We start from the raw sequence: 18925 nt of genomic DNA on the forward strand, positions 1-18925 counted from the left end.
TCAGTCTGCAAATGAGCAATCTGTCAGTGCACTCATCCTGTTGGTCAGAGGCAGGTAGGCTGGAAGCGGGCCCACCGAGCAAAGACATCACTGAATCTCATCAGGTTTGATCTGCTCAGCAGGAGCTTCGGCCCTCGTCTTCTCAGGCGCTTCACACATTTTTAACGTTTCATTCTGTCAGCACAAAATGTGCAGTGCTCTCGTTATGAAGATCGCGTCTGCACATTTGTAAAGAAACGTACAAAGTAGCACAATGTAAGACTGGTGTTGCTGAACAGAGATTAATGGACGACTGCATCTCAGCCAATCTCCTCTTTGACATTTATTCCCTGGTTTGCAAACATTTACATTTTTGTGTTTGAGTTGTTGATCCTCAGATCTTTAAGCAGCTTCGAGCACATGGTTTAAAAATGTTTGTCTTTAACCATGTTGTCGTCCTGATCGCTGGTGCGTGGGATGATTTTACTCATTTGGTGACTTAAATTAAGAAATAAAAAAAATTGGATAAAAGTTCTGGCTTCATCAGAAGATTTTTGGATGCAAAATATAGGTGAATTAATCGTTGCAGTCAGACCTCACTCTAAACCCTAAATACATTTATCATATGAAATTAAAAAGTTAATTGTGTAATTTGTAAAATGTATTATATGAATAAATAATGAAAACAACCGTTAGTTGCAGCCTTGGTGTGTGATAGTGGTGGGAAAAATACTTGTCTCTCTCTCTGATTAAAGTCTGGTTTAAAGGTTCCACCTCTTACATTAGAGTGTGCACCATTTAGGCAAAGTAACGCTGCGAGAGACGTACTGGTCTTGTGCAATCCCATAACTCTCTTTAATGGTCAGAGTTGATGTTAGAGGCCCGAACTTTTACTCCCTGGTATGAGCGACACATTGGATCCTACATTTTTCACAATACATCTTTCATTAGACCTTGAGAGAACTCTCTCTCTCTCTCTCTCAAGTTCCAGAAGACACAATACAACAGTTTAAACAAAGTCGTATTATTAATAACTAGTTAACTGATCTTCATGTGTGAAATTGGTGTTGTGCGCCTTTTAATGTGTATCAACTGAAACCAGTGACTCGGTAGGGATCTGTTTGGACATTGTGATTTCCCACTCTGAAGATGTTTTAGCCCAGTTTGTCATTTTACCTGATGTTTTGTTAAAGTTTCCGTCTGATGACTGTGCCGTGCTCTCTCTCTTGCCAGATTTCCCGAATGGAGTACGTGCACTCTAAAAACCTAATCTATAGGGATGTAAAGCCTGAAAACTTCCTCATCGGACGGCAAGGGAATAAAAAGGAAAGCATTATCCACATCATCGACTTTGGCCTGGCCAAAGAGTACATCGACCCCGAGACCAAAAAACACATTCCATACCGGGAGCATAAGAGTTTGACCGGCACCGCCCGATACATGTCCATCAACACACATTTAGGCAAAGGTATGTTTCATTTCTTAGCTTTGTTTTGTCTGTGCTTTTCTTCAAGCTTTATTTTGTATGCTTTGGGTTTAAGTTCATTCCTAATCCTTCAAGTTTCTACTTCAAGTAAAATGTTGTCAAATGTGTTGATACAGAGCAAAGTCGGCGAGATGACCTGGAGGCTTTAGGCCACATGTTCATGTATTTCCTTCGTGGGAGTCTACCCTGGCAAGGGCTAAAGGTACGTGTACGTGGAAGTGTTCCAAACCATGTTACTGAGTCATCAATACAAGTAAAATAACACATCTTGACTTCATGGCGCTCTGCAAGTTTGATATATTAATGGAATAATCAGGTCAATATTGTTTTTTGTTTTCATTACCGTTACATGTGAGCGTGAGATATATATGAGTCTGTTCTTTTTACTTTTCCCCAACACTAAACTAACAGGCCGTATAAACACATTATTTTTATCATCATGTTGACTGAAGAACCAAGAAGGATTATGTTAATCAGTGTTTATAAATGGAGAACTCATGAAGAACTTGTTTCCATATCCTCCTGGTTAATTCTGATCAGATATCAGGATGGATTCTTATGATTTTCTGTTGTGGTTCTCCCGCAGGCCGACACCTTGAAAGAACGATACCAGAAGATCGGAGACACAAAGCGTAACACTCCCGTCGAAGTCCTCTGTGAGAACTTCCCAGGTAAACTGATGCCTGTGTTGGGACCTTGAAAATGAATGGATTCTGAATTAGAATGATCTAAACCTTATGTGTTTGCTTCTACTTCAGAGGAGATGGCCACTTACCTGCGATATGTGAGACGATTGGACTTCTTTGAAAAGCCCGACTATGAATATCTGAGGACTCTGTTTTCTGAGCTGTTTGAGCGTAAAGGTTACACCTTCGACTACACCTACGACTGGGTGGGCCGACAGATAGTAAGTTTCCGCTTGCTAACTCTCCACAGGTTATTTGCGAGCTCCTGGGCCGTAAAAGCATTGAACTGATTCCTTCTCCCCCTCAGCCCACGCCGGTGGGGTCTGTCCACATTGACTCTACAGCGCCCGCGGTCACGAGAGAGACCAACCCTCACAGAGACCGGCCCGCGCAGCATCAACCAATTAGAAATCAGGTAAGGCAGGTTTTATTTTTAGTGTTGGATCGTCTGCAGAGGAAACTGTACATCACAACCTGAAATATATATATAAACAAGGTTCACACGTACGAGCACCAACCACCTGCTTTCACAGATCGTTCATAAAGAGTCTCAGGGTGAGCTGTAATCTCACCTGTCGATAGAGAAGCTGTGACACCAACATACTGAGAAACTCAGAATTCATGGTTTATCAGGACATTATTTTTGTCTGATATGAGTTTCAGGTTTTTAAAGGCAGATACAGTTTAATAACTTAAATCTGTTTTGCTTGTATAAATGCAATTATGCTTTTCAAATCATTAAACCCAATTATCTTTTATATTCTTGGTTTGAATCATTTTCAGACCAGAAATTAAAATGATTTCTGCACATCGGTCATCTACAAAGATGACTGAGATAAAGTTTTATAAAAAAACTAAAAGAGTTGTGTGTTCCTGGGAAAGTTTTTGAGATTTCACCGTTGATTTTACTCAACATTTTAAATATTTCAGGTTTCATTTATGTATTATTTAAGTACGATTAAATTGAGATTCAAGACCAGTCCAGGCTCATAGTTTGTTTCAGTTCTCTGGCTGAAGCCTTGCTTTGATTTTGATTCACTCTTTTATTTTGTTAATTTATTTTCTTCTCCATTTCTCATACTGCTTTGCATGACACCTGGCTTCACGCACCTATATACCCATCTTTCCTAACACAATTATTCCATCACTACCCCCCCTCCCCCCTCCCATCACCGACGCACCGCGAGCAGACAGCGGTCTCAGATCGACGAGGAGCATGGGAGGCGCAGCCCACACGCCAAGCAAACTCCTCCTATCTGACCTCCCACCTGGCAGCGGACAGGCACGGGGGCTCAGTGCAGGTATACACCCCTCACCTGATCAACCAGCAGCTCCCATTCAATCTCTATGGAATCAGATCTGTCTCACACGATGGAAACCAGAATAAACCAACCGGCAGGCTGCTCTCAGAAATGTCTAATTATAGAGACATTTTGAGTTTGTTAGCCTTGTTTTATTGAGATATGAGACTTTATTCTTCTTTTGAAATATACTCTTAACATGAGCATTTTCAACCAGATTTCTAAAAAGGTTAAGCATTTTCAAAAGATACTATTTTTTTAATTCAAGGCTTTCTTTGTCCATACCTATCTCTAGACTATTTTGAAGGTACTTCCTGTTACCATTTTGCCAGGACGTGACTTTTAATTTGTATGTGAGACAGATCTACAACCATACACCTTCCCCACCCCTTTACCCCCTGGCTGGGAAATGTTATTTTTCTGCCCCACCATGTGCATGTCATCTAGTGCATATTTTGTTTTAGCTTTCTAAATATCAGTTAGTTGAATTATGATCTCAGGTCTTATATCTCTTCATGGCGCTGGGACGTTCCTTGTGAGATGCAGAAGCCTCTTGCATGGCAGGGTGACCTGGCTGAGCCGGCTAAGTGCATGCTCTCAAGTCGTAAAGGCTCCTTGTCCATAAAGGGACGTCCAGTCGTGTAGTTCTTTCCTCCTCGTCCCTCTCTGGCTTTTTTTTGTATAAGTGTGTACAGTGTTTGCTTTAGCAGATCTCCATTCGTTCTACTCTGTGTCATTCATATTGAAACCGTGCAGAGATTTGAACGTTGCCCTGTCAGACGCTGGGTAATTATATTTGAAGACGGCAGTAAGCACGAAGTGGTACCTCTGTCTTCCTTTAGAATAATTACAATACTATTTCTTCTACAGGTTAATGGTACAATCAAGATTATAATTTTTTTTTTTTTATTCCTCTGCCATATTAATGTGTTGTAGAGGTGGTGTTTTATTGTAATTTATAAAGTTTAAAAGTCTGCAAAGTGAAGTTCAAAAGCCAGAAAACATGGTTTGATCAAATCCATTCTATCAGCTCCTTGCAGATATTAAATAACAGATGGTAAAAGATGTTTAACTTCACTTATTATCCCCTGAAGCGAAATAAGTTTGATGGAGAAATGTTTCAAATAGTTTTGAATAATAGATTTCTGTCCCCAGCAAAAGCTTTTTTACAGATTTACTAAGTTTCTTGGTTTCAAACTCGTCACTCGCCTCTCTTTGTTTGGGACTAACATTTTCAAAGTTAAAATTTCCCAGATTTGCTGTTAATACCCCATGTGGTGAATTTATACATTTCTGACTTTGGTGGCTTCCAGCTGGAGCAAGTTCTCCTGACAGACTGGTGACAAACTCAGAGAGGTACTGATACCAAGTGCCAGCTGAAGTGGACGTTTTTTATTACTATAGAAAGTGTTGCCATCATGTTCATGTGTGTTATTGTTGTGTTGTTCTCTGCCGGCGTCTGACATGTTTCCCCAGAGGAGACGATACAAGTGAAGTGATGAATGTATTTTCTTCTGAAGCCTTCTATCCCAGCAGTACCGGTTGTTTTCCACTTTCTCCTCTGACGTGCTAACATGAGACCGTTTAAACAAACTTCGATGGATCGATCTGAAGTTCCCGCCCCTCTGTGCCACAGGTGGTGAGTTCGACCAACGGGGAGCTGAATGCAGACGATCCGGCTCATTCCAACGCTCCGATTACAGCTCAGGCAGAGGGGGAAGTGGTCGATGAGGCCAAGTATGTGTCACACACCCGCCACACCACTCCTCCATGTCCATCTGTCGCTTCCACTCTTTTCCACTCCTCTTCCTCTCTACCTCTCTCTGTCTGTGTCTCTCTCTTGCCACCTTTTGCTATGCAGTGGAGTTGTGACAGCCCCCACCCCCCAGCTGTCATCCTGCTCCTGCCACTATTATCCTCTGTCTATACATCTGTATAGAAAGCAAACTAATGTAGATGAACCATAAGGCAGGAGCTTGTCTGATTTTTCAGTTGCCTGGACATCCTAAAGAAACATCTGATCATCATGTGTTGAGCAGTAATGCGATGCAGATCCTGTCAGTTCACTGAATCAGCCAGTTGAGTCACACCAGACCGTCCATGTGATAACTTGGTCACATGTATAAAGATGAGACACTAGACTTCTCTGCCCTCAGGAGACAAACATCACAGGAAAAGAAGCTGTTGTCAGTGCTGGTTTCTCTCAGTTTATCTAAGAGCTGGTGGGTCCAGCTGAAGAGCTTTCTAAGCTAATCTTCAGCACCAGTAGCTGGATTGATGCCCACGCTACACAGCTGGACGCCCACTGTGCAGAAACTGCACTGCTGGCTGAACGTCCTGTGGCTGAGCTGACTGAGAAGAGCCGAGTGAAGTTCCTCTGTGGCCCAAAGCTCTGGGATTAAATTAACCCCCTAACCCCGGGAGAGAATAAGCAGTTTGAGGTCGATGTCACAGTCGACAGCCGGCTTATTTTTTGTTTGATAAAAGTATGAACGAAAGATTTAGCTACAAAAGTGCTGAATGCAACAAATGCCAAGACATTTAAAAACCACTTTGTTGCCACACTTGCACTGAGCAAATCATTTGATCCCAGGGAAGGATCCCACAATATATACAGTTCAAACAGTTATTTCCCTGGATCCACATCTTAATGTTCTGGGTTCCTTCTCGTCCAATGTCCAATCCTTCCTAAACGTTTTGTGGAAATCCATTTTGTAGTTGTGCAATCGTTCTGACAATTAAACCAACGACAGGAGAAATCATAACCTCCTCGGCGGAGGTAATAAAGCCAAATGAAATCTTTCTCCTGTATCCTCAAGTACATGTTAGATTTCCTCCTGTAGCCTTGTAATATATGATAATGTTTCCTATTGCACTAAACTTTATATCCTAATACATCTTGTATATCTTGATACAACATATCATTGCATTTATCTCTCAGTGCAGCTCAGAGTTATACTCACACAAACTGCAGGGATTTACCTTCACAGTCTGAGTAAACCATGTTTCTCTTCTACGAGTCTCTTCATGAATCTCCCAGAGGTTCTTTAACTTCAGTCCGTGCTTCTTTCCGGTGTCAGATCTTCCTCCAGCCTCTCTATTCACACAATTTTCTCTTTGATTCCCAGTCAACCACATGTATGTTAGATATAAGAACATGATGTAATGTTTCAAATGCTGTTTAATTATTGTTTTGCCTGTGAATTGATGCCACATGTGTCGTTATTTATATGAATGAGCTGCAGATCAGGTTGAAAGGACTGTTTTCCACCAGTGATGCTAATGTACAGTTATTAAAAGTACAATATATGATTAGGAGGAAGTTTGCACACAAATATTACAAATATGTCAGTCTGACCAAACCTGTCTGTGATGTTTTTCACATGAAACCAAGCTGCAGTTCCACCAGTGAGGAGACAGATGATCAGTGTCTGACATACAGATGGAAAATGTAAATCTCCCATGTAAACAATCAACACATCTTTTAGAAAGGAAAACATTTTAAAGGATGTTAAAAGCACCATCTTTTCTCTAATGCAGCGTAAATTACACAACACATTTTGATATTGAAACACACTCACACACATGAATTCTGGGAGACACATGAATCTGCAGAGTAGATGTTCTCTAATCTTTTCCTCCCAAACTCCTCCTCGACGTCCACCTGTGTCCTGTTTATGTGTATATGTGTGTGTGTGTGTGTGTGTGTGTGCGTGCATGTTTGTGTGGCATGTGCCCCGTCCCATCATCCTGGTCTTGCTGTATTAATCTATCTTTCTTTTCTCTTTACACCCTCTCCTCTCTCTTCTTCTGTAGCTGCTTGAAAATGCTCAACCTGTGGTGAGTCCCTCTCTGCTCGTCCACATCAGACACATGGGACAGGGAGTGGACCAGCCTAGGCTGGGCTCAGAGGAGTTGTCATTCACATGGTTTTATCTGAGTCTCTCACTGGTACAACAGTGACACGTATTCCTGAGAACACTGTCTGCCACGTGTGATATCAAGTTTCTGCCCTTTTATCATCCACCACCCAACGTGAAGTAGAAACTGAGTAAAGAATAAACCATGCTGCAATGTGAGTTAGCCAAAGACTCTGTGTAAAGATGGAGGACATGCCAGCTCCTCTAAAGTAAAGCCAAAGCATCTCAGTCGCCACCTGGTGGCTGATCATGAATCACATCTTGTCCATTAGTGAATGGGACATGGACCATTTATCCCAAAGATGGTTTCTTTCATTTCAGGTGGTTCTTATCACATTGAGTGATTATTTCTCTGGTGAATTTAGTTTTAACCATTTTATTTTGTTAAAAACGTGGTGAAACATCATGATTGACAGCTGAGAGCGACCTGTGATTGGTCAAGCCTGTGTATCATACCTGACCTTGATGAAGTGGCTCCGCCCCCGGATCGCTAAGCCTCAAACTCTGCCTCCTAATTCACAAGATGGCAGCTTTCGAACCCGGGATAGTTGAGCTTTATTTCTAGTTAGTGGGAGGAAGTGAAGACATGTCGTCCATCTTTATATCCAGTCTATAGTGCTGCTGTAAAATATTTAAGCAAACATCATCAGGGCAGAAAGAATAAATAAGCTTTTCAATATATTTTAAACTAATCCTCATATTTGACACTAAGCTCCTTATTGCAGAACATTTGGCCTCAGGTTAAAGGTCTTTTAGCTCTTGTTGCATGGTGCACCATTATTTATTAATAGATGAGCCTTAGAGTGCCCAGTCACTGTCCTAAGTCTCCATCCACAGCTGTGTTGCTTGTCTTTGTACGTTCTTATTGATCATCCTGTCTCGTGCTCTTTGTGTGCACCGCTCCATTCTCATGCAGAGTCACTGCAGCTCAGTTAATTCTTCAAAATGGGAGATGAATAAAACACGTGGTGGGTGGAAATGGACCCGTCGTGTCCTTAATGCTAATCTTTTACTAATCAAACCTTTTGGCAGCTGCAGTTCTCATTGTCACATATCTCAGATCAGGCTCTTGGGATTTTTAACACACTGATTTGAAGCAGTCAGCTTGCGTTTGCTCTTTCTTTAGCTTCTTCTGACACTTCCTTCATCTTCATGTCCACTGAACGTCTGTCTCTCTCCGCAGGTGCTGCTGCTTCTTCAAGAGAAAACGGAAGAAGAACACACAGAGGCACAAATGATCGTCCGCCACCGGCCTGAAACATTCCAAGTGTCCGGCTCAGTTGATTGTGATTTCAGAAATCAATAACGGTCCCATTCAGAATGAAAGATGGAGACGACAGGAAGATCTTGATTGAGTTGTGCTCCGGAGGGACCAGTTCCATATGGTTTGAAATGTTCAAGACGCTTGTGTCTTTTGATGGGAGTCCTGTTTTTAAATTTTTTCTTGTTTTTACATATATTTTTTTTTTTCCCTCCGCCAAGATGTGTGGGAATGTTCTGCAGGCCAGTCGGCCGGACAGGGGAACTGTTCAGTGGATCTTTGCAGGGGATCATCTTCAGTTCTTTTTCCTCAAGACGCGCAGCATCTGTATTTTTTTCCTTGTTTATATCCTGTGGTTTTGCAGAGGAAGAGACGGGTCTTCCTGTTTTAATCTAACCACCTTCCACCTGTGGCGTGCTATGATTTTTTTATTTTAATTTCTTTAAATCCCGAAACCCTATTTTCATTTCTCCTCTGTCCCAGTTCGAGGTGTTTTGCCTGTGATTAGTTTGCGAACTCGTTTTGACACCAAGCCCCTCTGGTCCTCCCTGACGTGAGGCTGAATGTAACCCTGAACACACGAGGAGCCAGGAGTGTCACCAGAGAGCGCCAGCCGGCCGGCCCCTGCACTTTTTACCCTCCAAAGAGGTCGACCCTGGAACTGGGACCCGGGCCCGAGGGAACAGACGACCACAGACGTCTCCTGCACTGCGTTCTCTCGGGATGATTTCTGCTCGCGCTGCTTGGTTAAAGCGCTCCCCTCTAACCAGGCCGCTCTCCAAACACACTACAGTCTCCTCTGACTCTGCAGTTCTGCTCCTGTCGGCTTCTGGGATGATGAGCGGCAGCCTGACACTTGTAGATTTGGCTGAAACGAAACAAAAAAATGCTATTTATGCTATTTATCTCTTGGTTGACACCAGTTTTCTTACTAATTCTAACACATACACACTGAATGTATGGACAGTAAGGTAAATGACTTTGGAGCAATCTTATAATCTGTTATGCGCATGGAAACGAAATTGCAGTAGCGGCGTTGAGACCAATGTGTAAAAAAAGTGAGACCAAAATCAGGTGGATTAGCGGGAGAGTCTTAATTCGTTCTGGATCTTAACAATGTGATGGTTAGTGATGGACTCTGCAGACACTGGGGGACGTTGCCTCGGAGAACCGGGGGCGTGATGTGCTTTGGAGGTTCAATCCCAGCCTGTCCACGCTGCTGTCCAATGCCTTAACCCCGACCTGTCCACCGCCACCCGCCGGACACACACACACACACACACACACACACACACACACACACACACACACTGCGGCAGCATGATGGTTTGTGAGATGTGCGGCGCCGTCTGTCCGGCGGTCACCTGCATCTTAAACGACTTGTTCCCAGATAGTATCAGAGTAGTGAATGACTTCCTGTGTAACACTGAAGATGTATTATCGAGGGAGAGAGAGAGAGAGGGATGCCATAAGTGAGGTTTGGTGTAATACTCTGTGACAGTGTTGAGACGTCTCCCCCCCCCCCGTGACCCCTGTGCTGCAAAGCGATGTTTGATGTTCGAGTCCTTTTCACGCAGAGAGAGAAAAACCTCATGTCACCATTTCTTTTTCTTTAATTAGTGTCATGGAGGACTGCCTTGAAAACAATATCCTCGACACGTCACCTTGCCTCCTGACAGAGAGGGAGCCACTGCACATCGTTTTTATTTTCATGTCTTGCTAATGTGAATTGTTTTTGTTTTTCCATTCCAAAAAGCCATGGTTTTATGGGGAAAGAGAGGGTAACAAAATAGAAGATTAAAAAAAAAAAAAGAAGCTTGAAACCATGACTGCACTACATTTGTTGACCCCGGCTTTCCCTGACGAGACCCCGCCTTCTTGATACTGTACTTCAAACGTGCTTATTACTTTAACTTGTAGCTGCCTCGTGTGCGAAGCCTTCCCTTAGGGTGCAGGGAATATATTTTCAATTCATTTTTAAACCCCCCAACCCTACCTCTCCTTTTATTTTGTGCCATGACGCCCTTCTGCTCCCACCCCCCCACTCCTCTCTGCACACTCACCCATGCCAGTCCTGGACGAGTGGACTCTGAGTTTGTCATCTTTACAAACACAATGTTGTAAACTCTCTCAATGGATCCGTATGTAAACCTGCTCGTTGGGTGTATTTACACTGTATAGCTTTTTGATTTCCTCTTGCCCCTGACCTGTCAGTTACTCCAGGGTCTAAGTTATTGTGTTTTAATGAAAGTACTTGAATATGAAAATCTATGGGACCTTTTTTATTTTCTTTATCTCTCGTTTTTTTATTTTTTTTTTTATTATTGATTTCTCCGTCTTTTATTGTAATAATTCACACGTCGGATTTGGGGGGGGGGAGGAAACAGGCTGTTTGAATGACAGGTGTTCATTTCTCTGAGACGTCATAGTGCCTCTTGAGTGTCGGGTGGTGGTGAAGTGTGTGGGACTCGGACTCGGTGTGACAGACCGGACGAGGCTCAGCCGGTGAAGGTGCCGTCAGATGCGGGTTTGTCTCTGTGAAACATTTATGGTTATGTGTTTTGAATCCGGCGAGGGTGAAGGGTGAACCCCCCCGCCCCACCCCCTAGGTTTTTATTCCCGGACACCAAACCTGTGACATCTGCAGCACCTGGAGCGTTTGTTGAAAGTATTACTGTGTAGGGAGATGGATATCAAGACTATACAGCCTTCAGTGTTCCACCCCTACCCCCCCCCACTCCCGCTCCTCTGAATTCCCCGAGTGCCATTCCCTCAGACTACTACTACTACTACTACTACTCGCCCATGCCTTTTACCTGTGCCAGGATAAACATGAAGTTGAATGTTTGGGTTTCTTTTTCTTTTGACCATCGCATTTCCACCTCGACTCCTCGACGTGTCCTTTGTCTTTTTTTCAGTCAGAACCAGGAAGTGTTTGGAGAGAGTCGCTTTCTTTCATTCACACCGAAAGAAAGCGATTGTTTCAGAGTTGAACTTGTGACTGAGCATCTCCACCACGTCTGCTTCTTCCTTGAACTGTGGGTTGGCCTCACTCTGTCGCTCACGGCTGAACTGGTAGATGTAGACTTATTACTCTGGTGTATGCATTTGTTTTACCCTCTGGGCCTCGTGCAGAGCGGCTATAGGAGCGCTCTGTGTGATTTGTATCTGCATGGCTTTTGTCCGGAGACGGCAGGGAGTCGAGTCTCTGTGAATCCTCCGGGTCCTCGTGACCAGCAGAGAAACGTCTCCTCACAGCACGTTCCATTTCAGTCCCACTCATTTCTCATATTCTATATCTCACTTCAGTCAGACGTGTGTGTTTCGGGCTTTGGTTGTGTGTCGCTCATCGTGTGTCAAAGCTGTGTAAATCAAAGCGAAGGACAGTTTGAGGTGTGAATGAATGGCTTCGGTCTCTTTTGGGTTCTCTGGCACTTTCTCCTTGTTGCTGTACTGTAGAATTGTCTTGGATTTACTGTATATTTTTTCTTTGAGGGAGGGGTTTAGGGTGACATTTACTGCAATATTGTGATGATTATTTGAAAATTGTAAATTGTACAGTGTTCAAAATTGTAGTTTTTTCTTTTTGGGATTCCATATGAAATGTGTTTTTTTTGACGATTTCTTTCCTCTCAGACTGTGGAAAATCAGATTGTACAGCTGCAAGAGTTTATCCTCCCCTCAGCATTGTTTTTGTTTTTCTTTCTTTCTCAGAGCTATGATTAAGAGAAGTCTTAAAACTGTAAATAAATATTGTGTTGAAATATGAATGTCACTTCAAAAATGTATTCGAATGAGTTAGTCAAGGGCTTCACCAATGAGGAGCCACGTTTCTTCTTTTTATGGTTTCATATTTTTAATTTGCAGAAAGGTAAAGGTCCTTTTTATTTGAGATGCCTGTTTTGTTTTCCTCCTTGAATTCATATAAATACGATGTGTCACACATGAACCTTATAAAATCACTTTTTATTCCCTCCACACCTAAAGGGAAACTCCAGTTTGCACCCTTTTTTATGTAAAATAAAAGCTCTCTCCACCTTGTGGGAAGTCTTCTGTGACGTGATTTGTACAAACTCCTCCTGACACACAACGCTTCACAAGATTCAAGATGTTTGTCACATCAAATATACAATGAGTGAAAAAGTTTGGAAGGGAAACTCCATCAGAAACAAAACAAGAAGCAATAAAAGCATGCAGTAATAGTAATAAGATAAATATAGTAGTAGGGAAATTAAAATAATTGGAGTTACAAAATAGTAGGATAATAAATAAGAATACTTGGTACACAGATATATAGCAATTACAAATACTATAGCTTACTTTTTCTAAATTTGAGCGGATTTGGTCATTAGCCTGATTTAGACATTAAACCATCATACATGTTAAAGAAAGTTGTGCATCATTTAATAAACAATTTTTATGTTTTTACTTGCGGTTATTTCAAAAATCTATTTTAAATTATTTTTCTGCAACTCCGTTAATGCTTCAAACGATTGTTTAATCCCACGAATAATTCAAAACTAAATATCTGATTTATTGTCACATTCAATCAAAAAGAATCAGTAAATTGTCACATTTAAGAAGCTTTCTACTTTGAGAAATGTCTGAAATAAAGAATTAATTATGATTCATTTTCTTTACACCAACCAATCACTAAACAGAGGAATCATTCATCATCATCGGAAAATACAGTGAATCCTGATGCTGTGAACCATTCCAACACAACTTTTAGGTAAAGTGATGAAAAGGTGAATTTTATTAATCCCCAAGTTTATTTCATGTTCATTTATTTAGATTGTTTTATATTTATCTCTACTCTGATGTTTCTGCTCTTAAAGCTTTAGACAACTTGATTTAATTATACACTGCCATCTAAGAAAACATGCAATTACAGAGGTTATTTTATTATGCTTATCATATTTACGAGTTGAGTACTGTAGTTCTCTCCTCCCGCCGCTAGCTGGCGGTGCTGTCGCGGTGTGGGTGAAGCAGCCTATAAACTTCCCATTTTGACCCTCGTCTTCCTCTCGTCTTCCGGTCCAAGCCAACATGGTGGGTACCTGTAGAAACACTTCACCTCCTCAGTCCTCACGATCCTCTCTAATCCTCCGCGTGTGTCCGCGTCCCGAGCGGCTTCGGGCCTCAGTCCGCACACAAACATCCCGGATGACGACAAACACCGCGTCTTATTCCCGTTAGCGGATGAAATTCAGATTAAAAAGCAAAATGTTGCCGTTAGCTTCGGTAGCTAACATGCTACAAACAACCGGAGGTGCACCGGCTCTGCTCGGTTGCGATCTGTGGAGGAAATCTGCGGGTTCCTCTGCGTCTGGGTCGCTAATGACTTTTTAAATTTAATAAACCTCAACACTGTTAGTTTGTTTATTATCCGTTAATTTCAAATGTTAAAATAATGTTTAAAAAGAGAAAATCTTAATGTTTCCCAACCTGGAACTGAGGCTCAGGATTTTAACTCACTTGCATTTCCACAGGTTGTTATGTGAGGTTAAAGGAAACTTAACAATATCAAAGGTTTAAAAAAAAACATGTAAGGGTTATGAGATTGTGTTTTGAAGAGTTTCTACAATTTCATAGTTTCTGGCTTGAATTTTTCTCTCTGAAAACTTTCAAAACCACAATAACTTTCTGTTTTCACGTGTAGAATAAAGTTTTTTCCCTTGGATCTTAAAGGTCATGTGAATCAACTTCAGCTCCGTTAAGTGACGCAACACAATTTAAAACATTTTCTCTAGCTCGACTTTAACCAATCTGAAAGTGTCAAAACATCAAATACAATATTCACCTTTCAAATCAGTAACTAATGTTTAAACTAAAAAATCAGTTACTCAGTATTTTTAATACGTTTACTCTAACTTCCTCTCCATAAATTACGTGTTGTCATTGTTTAATAAATGTGCTTTAGACATACAGGGATGAAATTGCTCTTAATCTTCACTTAAGTTAATAGAACAGATCTTTAAGTCTTGAGTTTCATTCATGGGCCTGAAATTAACTGATTAATTGATCAGAATTCTGCTTCTAGTTTGTGTTTTAAAAGTTCATTATTAGGAATTATTAATATTTCCTGCTGGAAAGTAAGGTAACACCAAAATGCTAATATCTAAGTCCTTCTTATTCTTACTGGTTTCCAGTGATTGCTGATGACTGGGTTCGATAAAGAAAACTATTTTAAACTTAATTAATTAATTAATCTCTTTTAAAAAGTTCTTAAATTGAAACCCAGAGCAGTAAAGTGACTCGTACTGTGTCAGCGGGTGAATTTATATCCATGGAAAACTGAAATAAATTTACATCTTTCAGAAACAGTAGAAAAAAAACCATTTGTGTCAATTTTTATAATTAGTCTCCTCCCAGATGTGTATTATTCATTAGGTTACCGTGTTCTGAGGAGACAAACTCTCAGGAGGAGTCACCGCTGAATAACTTTTAAAAGCACTTAACGAACTTGAGAGGATTTCCAGTTGTGTCAGGAAGCTGAAGTGTTTTGGTGTGGCTGCTCCTCAGGGACGCGTCAGGACCAAGACGGTCAAGAAGGCCTCCAGGGTCATCATCGAGAAGTACTACACCCGTCTGGGCAACGACTTCCACGTCAACAAGAGGGTGTGTGAGGAGATCGCCATCATCCCCAGCAAGCCGCTGCGCAACAAGATCGCAGGGTGAGTGGAGGAAGACACGATCCTGCTGGCTGATGTTCAGTCCCCCAGACCTCAGATCAGTTTTATGAGTTGTGTGAGGGACTTGCTGTGCACAGTTTGACCTCAGGGTGGAAGGTGACACTTGTCCGGCAACTGTTAGATCTCATCTTTCTCACAGCAGTTGGAGAATCAGAGGAAATTAAGTCTTGGTTTCACGCTGGAAATTAAATCGGAGTTCTTGAGTCTCTTCTGGTTCCGTTTGTCCTGGTTCACGTCAGACGGAGAAATAAGTAGAAATGGTTGAAGCCTTTTAATTTGAAGCCCATTAGCTGACACACATTCCAGCCTCAGTAAGACTTGATGTGTAATAAGAGAAAGTCCAGGACTGAAAACGTGCACAGCTCCATGTAGTTAATAAAAGACCCTCATTACTGATGCATGTCTCGGGTTCATATCTAAGTTTGAATGATTTACTGAACCTCAGCAACAAAAACAACTTTGTGCTTTTACTTTGAAAAATTGGAAAACAGAATGTAAATTTATGATTGTTGTTGCAATGACAGAGCTCAGTGTGTCTCTGTCCAATAAGGTGAATAGAAAAATAAGCAAGTTATCAAAATGAACTTGTGGTGATTTTGACCTGTGGTTGGATCCAGTTGCTGAAGTTAATCCGAGGACCGAGAAGAAGACTTGTTCACCTCGGTCTGCAGCCTGAAGACACACTGCTGCGTCTTGTGTTATTAAATTTGTATTAATATTTAATAAACAGGAAGTCTAAATTCCAACACTCCCCTTCCCATGACCACTAAGAATACACACAGCCAGTGTGAAGCAGATAACATGAAGGATTTGCAGACAGATCTATAGAAGTAGTATTTGTATTATGGACTTGAGAGTCTTCAGCTTGTTGCTCTGCTCACACTGACCTCGTTCTCCTGCTGGTGCTCCAGGTATGTGACTCACCTGATGAAGCGGATCCAGCGCGGTCCAGTCAGAGGAATCTCCATCAAGCTGCAGGAGGAGGAGAGAGAGAGGAGGGACAACTACGTCCCTGAGGTCTGTCCACATTATTTTCCTCGTCTTTAAGAGAAAGATTAAGTCTTTTATTTAACTCCCGAAATGAAGAACATTGCACAGTTCAAACAACTAAATATCTTCTTTTTAATCTCTAATCCTTTAGATCTCTGCTCTGGACCAGGAGCTCATCGAGGTGGATCCAGACACAAAGGAAATGCTCAAGATGCTGGTAAGTGGGAAATTTATATTAATCGTTAATGTCTCATTTAGAACAGATATTCAATTCGACAAGGAACACACAGAAAAATATTTGCCATGCCGATGATTTAACTGTTTATCAATAATCAGTTGATGCATGAAAAAGATCAGTTGCTTGTTTGTTAACCGACTATAAATAAACTATAATTAACTACACTTTTTTTAAACAGGATCTATTTAAGCAAAAACCTCTAATAGAAGTAAATGTATAATGTTTCTTCTTCTACCTGAATCCTGACGACTGTTTCTTCCTCTGCAGGATTTCGGTGGCCTCTCCAGTCTTCAGGTCACTCAGCCGACTATCGGGATGAACTTCAAGACGCCTCGGGGGATGTAATGATGTTTAATAATCGTCTTAATAAAGGGATGTAATTGTTAAGATGACTTTTCTCTTTTTTATGATGGAAGTGATGGTTAATGATCTTTTTCTAAATGACAATGAACAGAAGAAAAAACATAGAAGCCTCTGTGGTGGAAGGAAACAGTTTTTTGGTGCTTTAATATCTCTATTATGAAATGTATACTTTAATAAGTTATTATGTGGTCTCCAGTAACATCTGACATTGACCTCAACTAGAAAGTCTCTCAGTGGAGCGCATACCACAGTCACCTCATCAAACAGCCACATTTAAATTCCACAAACTCAGATTTAGTTCCATTAAGATCCATGAATTATTCTGAGAAATCAATCTACATGCTCTTAAAGTGACAGGGAGATATTTCTGGTCTTTAATGGGCTTAAATGAGAAAATAGAACAAAATCAAATAAATAAATCTTTCCATTTATTGGCAATATTGGAAGTTTTAAACAGTCAGTGGATGATCTAGCAGTTCCAAGGGCCTTCATATAATGGTGGTGGACCACGACCGAGGTCGGCGGCTGATGATGGATCCTAATAAGCGTCAGTGGACAATGACTGTGGACTATAGAGGATCTGATCTTGATGGTGGATCATTACATGTCCAAAGCGACTTACATTTTTAGAACACTCAGCATTTATAAGGGGCCACTTAGGGGTTCAGTATCTTGCCAAGGACACTTTGGCATGCAGATGGGAAAGAGTGGGATTCCAACCGGCAACCTTCTTGCTGGAGAACACCCGCTCTATCCCCTAGGCCAGTGGTTCCCAAACTTTTTACAGTCTCGTACCCCTTCAGACATTCAATCTCCAGCTACGTACCCCCCCCGACACACGTATACAGCCTATAACACTTGAAACTTTGAAATTGTCAGGGATTTCAGGACTTATAATAATCGTAGATGACAAAATAATGTCATCTACGAAATTCTTAAGGATCAATTAATCGATTGTCGATTAATTATGCCCATCCCTAGTTTTGACTAACGGTCACTAACCTACCTGTAACTTTTTTTGGCAGTGTAATTATTTTGCTGAATATGGGTATTTTTGGCAATGCGAGTTGGCTATTCAGACTATTTAAGATTATTTATAGCTCAGTTTGAAAATGTAATGGGCTTTTTCACTTTGAAAACGCAGATAAAATGTTCTCCCCACGTACCCCCTGAACCACTTCGCGTACCCCTTGGGGTACATGTACCCCAGTTTGGGAACCGAGGCCCTAGGCCACGCTCTCCCTATCATGATAGGTGTGGATCATGATCTTGCTGGCTGGCCATAGACTATGATTGCAGCAGGACTGCTTGACATATCGTGTTGAAGTTATCCTTCAAGATGTTTACCCTCATCAATGCTGCTAAAAACTTTAATCTTGATGTTTTCCTACACCTGACATCTATTGCACTTCTGTCCGTCCTAGGAGACTGATCCTCACGTGTCTGAGGTTTCTACATATATATTTACCCTGTTAAAAGGGTTTTTAGTAGTTTTTCCTTACTCTTGCTGAGGGTTAAGGACAGAGGATGTCACACCCTGTTAAAGCCCTATGAGACGAATGTGATTTGTGAATATGGGCTATACAAATAAAATTTGATGTCAATCGAGTAAAAACTAGAAGGTGCATAAAGCACATTTAAATTCACAAGATCCAGGTTTGTATTTGGATCTGCACCAAATTGCACAAACTCTAAACAAGATCAATGATTATTCAAGAAGAAATCAATGAAACTGTTAAACACCTTGTTCTTCGTGGAAATTGGTCGAGTAATTCTGCCGATAAAGCAGGACGATGAAAACATGGACACATTCACTTTGAACAGATTAGATTTGTGGTTGAAGGTAAAAGGTCACATGTAGTTGAAACATCAGGAATGTTAAAAGGTAATTTCATCACATGTTCAAATATTCACTTGGACTCAAGGACGACCTGTTATAATAAAATGACCTGAGATGTGGGAACATTTTGACTTGTGAACTTAATCTCTGAAAAGACATTGAGGGA

The 18925-nt window shown here is 41.3% G+C and overlaps 2 protein-coding genes across 7 annotated transcripts in view; both read left to right on the top strand.

Annotated features, from left to right (window-relative positions):
- csnk1g1 (casein kinase 1, gamma 1) overlaps positions 1-12674 on the top strand; it is a 28618-nt gene extending 15944 nt beyond the window's left edge. Inside the window, exons 6-14 of one of the 6 annotated variants that reach the window (XM_053419028.1) lie at positions 1213-1447; positions 1582-1667; positions 2052-2136; positions 2224-2372; positions 2459-2566; positions 3342-3452; positions 5089-5189; positions 6853-6903; positions 8556-12674. In XM_053419028.1, the coding sequence (XP_053275003.1) occupies positions 1213-1447; positions 1582-1667; positions 2052-2136; positions 2224-2372; positions 2459-2566; positions 3342-3452; positions 5089-5189; positions 6853-6903; positions 8556-8610 (981 nt within the window). In that variant the 3' untranslated portion in view covers positions 8611-12674. Of the gene's footprint in view, positions 1-1212; positions 1448-1581; positions 1668-2051; positions 2137-2223; positions 2373-2458; positions 2567-3341; positions 3453-5088; positions 5190-6852; positions 6904-7268; positions 7293-8555 lie in introns of all 6 variants that reach the window. The other 5 variants (XM_053419037.1, XM_053419048.1, XM_053419055.1 and 2 more) reach the window with 5 other exon arrangements.
- Positions 12675-13610: 936 nt separating this feature from the next.
- On the top strand, positions 13611-16943 carry LOC128437283 (40S ribosomal protein S17). The gene is made up of 5 exons (XM_053419373.1): positions 13611-13685; positions 15159-15310; positions 16240-16345; positions 16470-16535; positions 16824-16943. Exons 1-5 carry the CDS (start codon positions 13683-13685, stop codon positions 16899-16901), a joined length of 405 nt encoding a protein of 134 aa, XP_053275348.1. The 5' UTR covers positions 13611-13682; the 3' UTR covers positions 16902-16943.
- Positions 16944-18925: the final 1982 nt, after the last annotated feature.

Source organism: Pleuronectes platessa, chromosome 1, assembly GCF_947347685.1.
Source record: "Pleuronectes platessa chromosome 1, fPlePla1.1, whole genome shotgun sequence".
Classification (NCBI taxonomy): Eukaryota; Metazoa; Chordata; class Actinopteri; order Pleuronectiformes; family Pleuronectidae; genus Pleuronectes; species Pleuronectes platessa.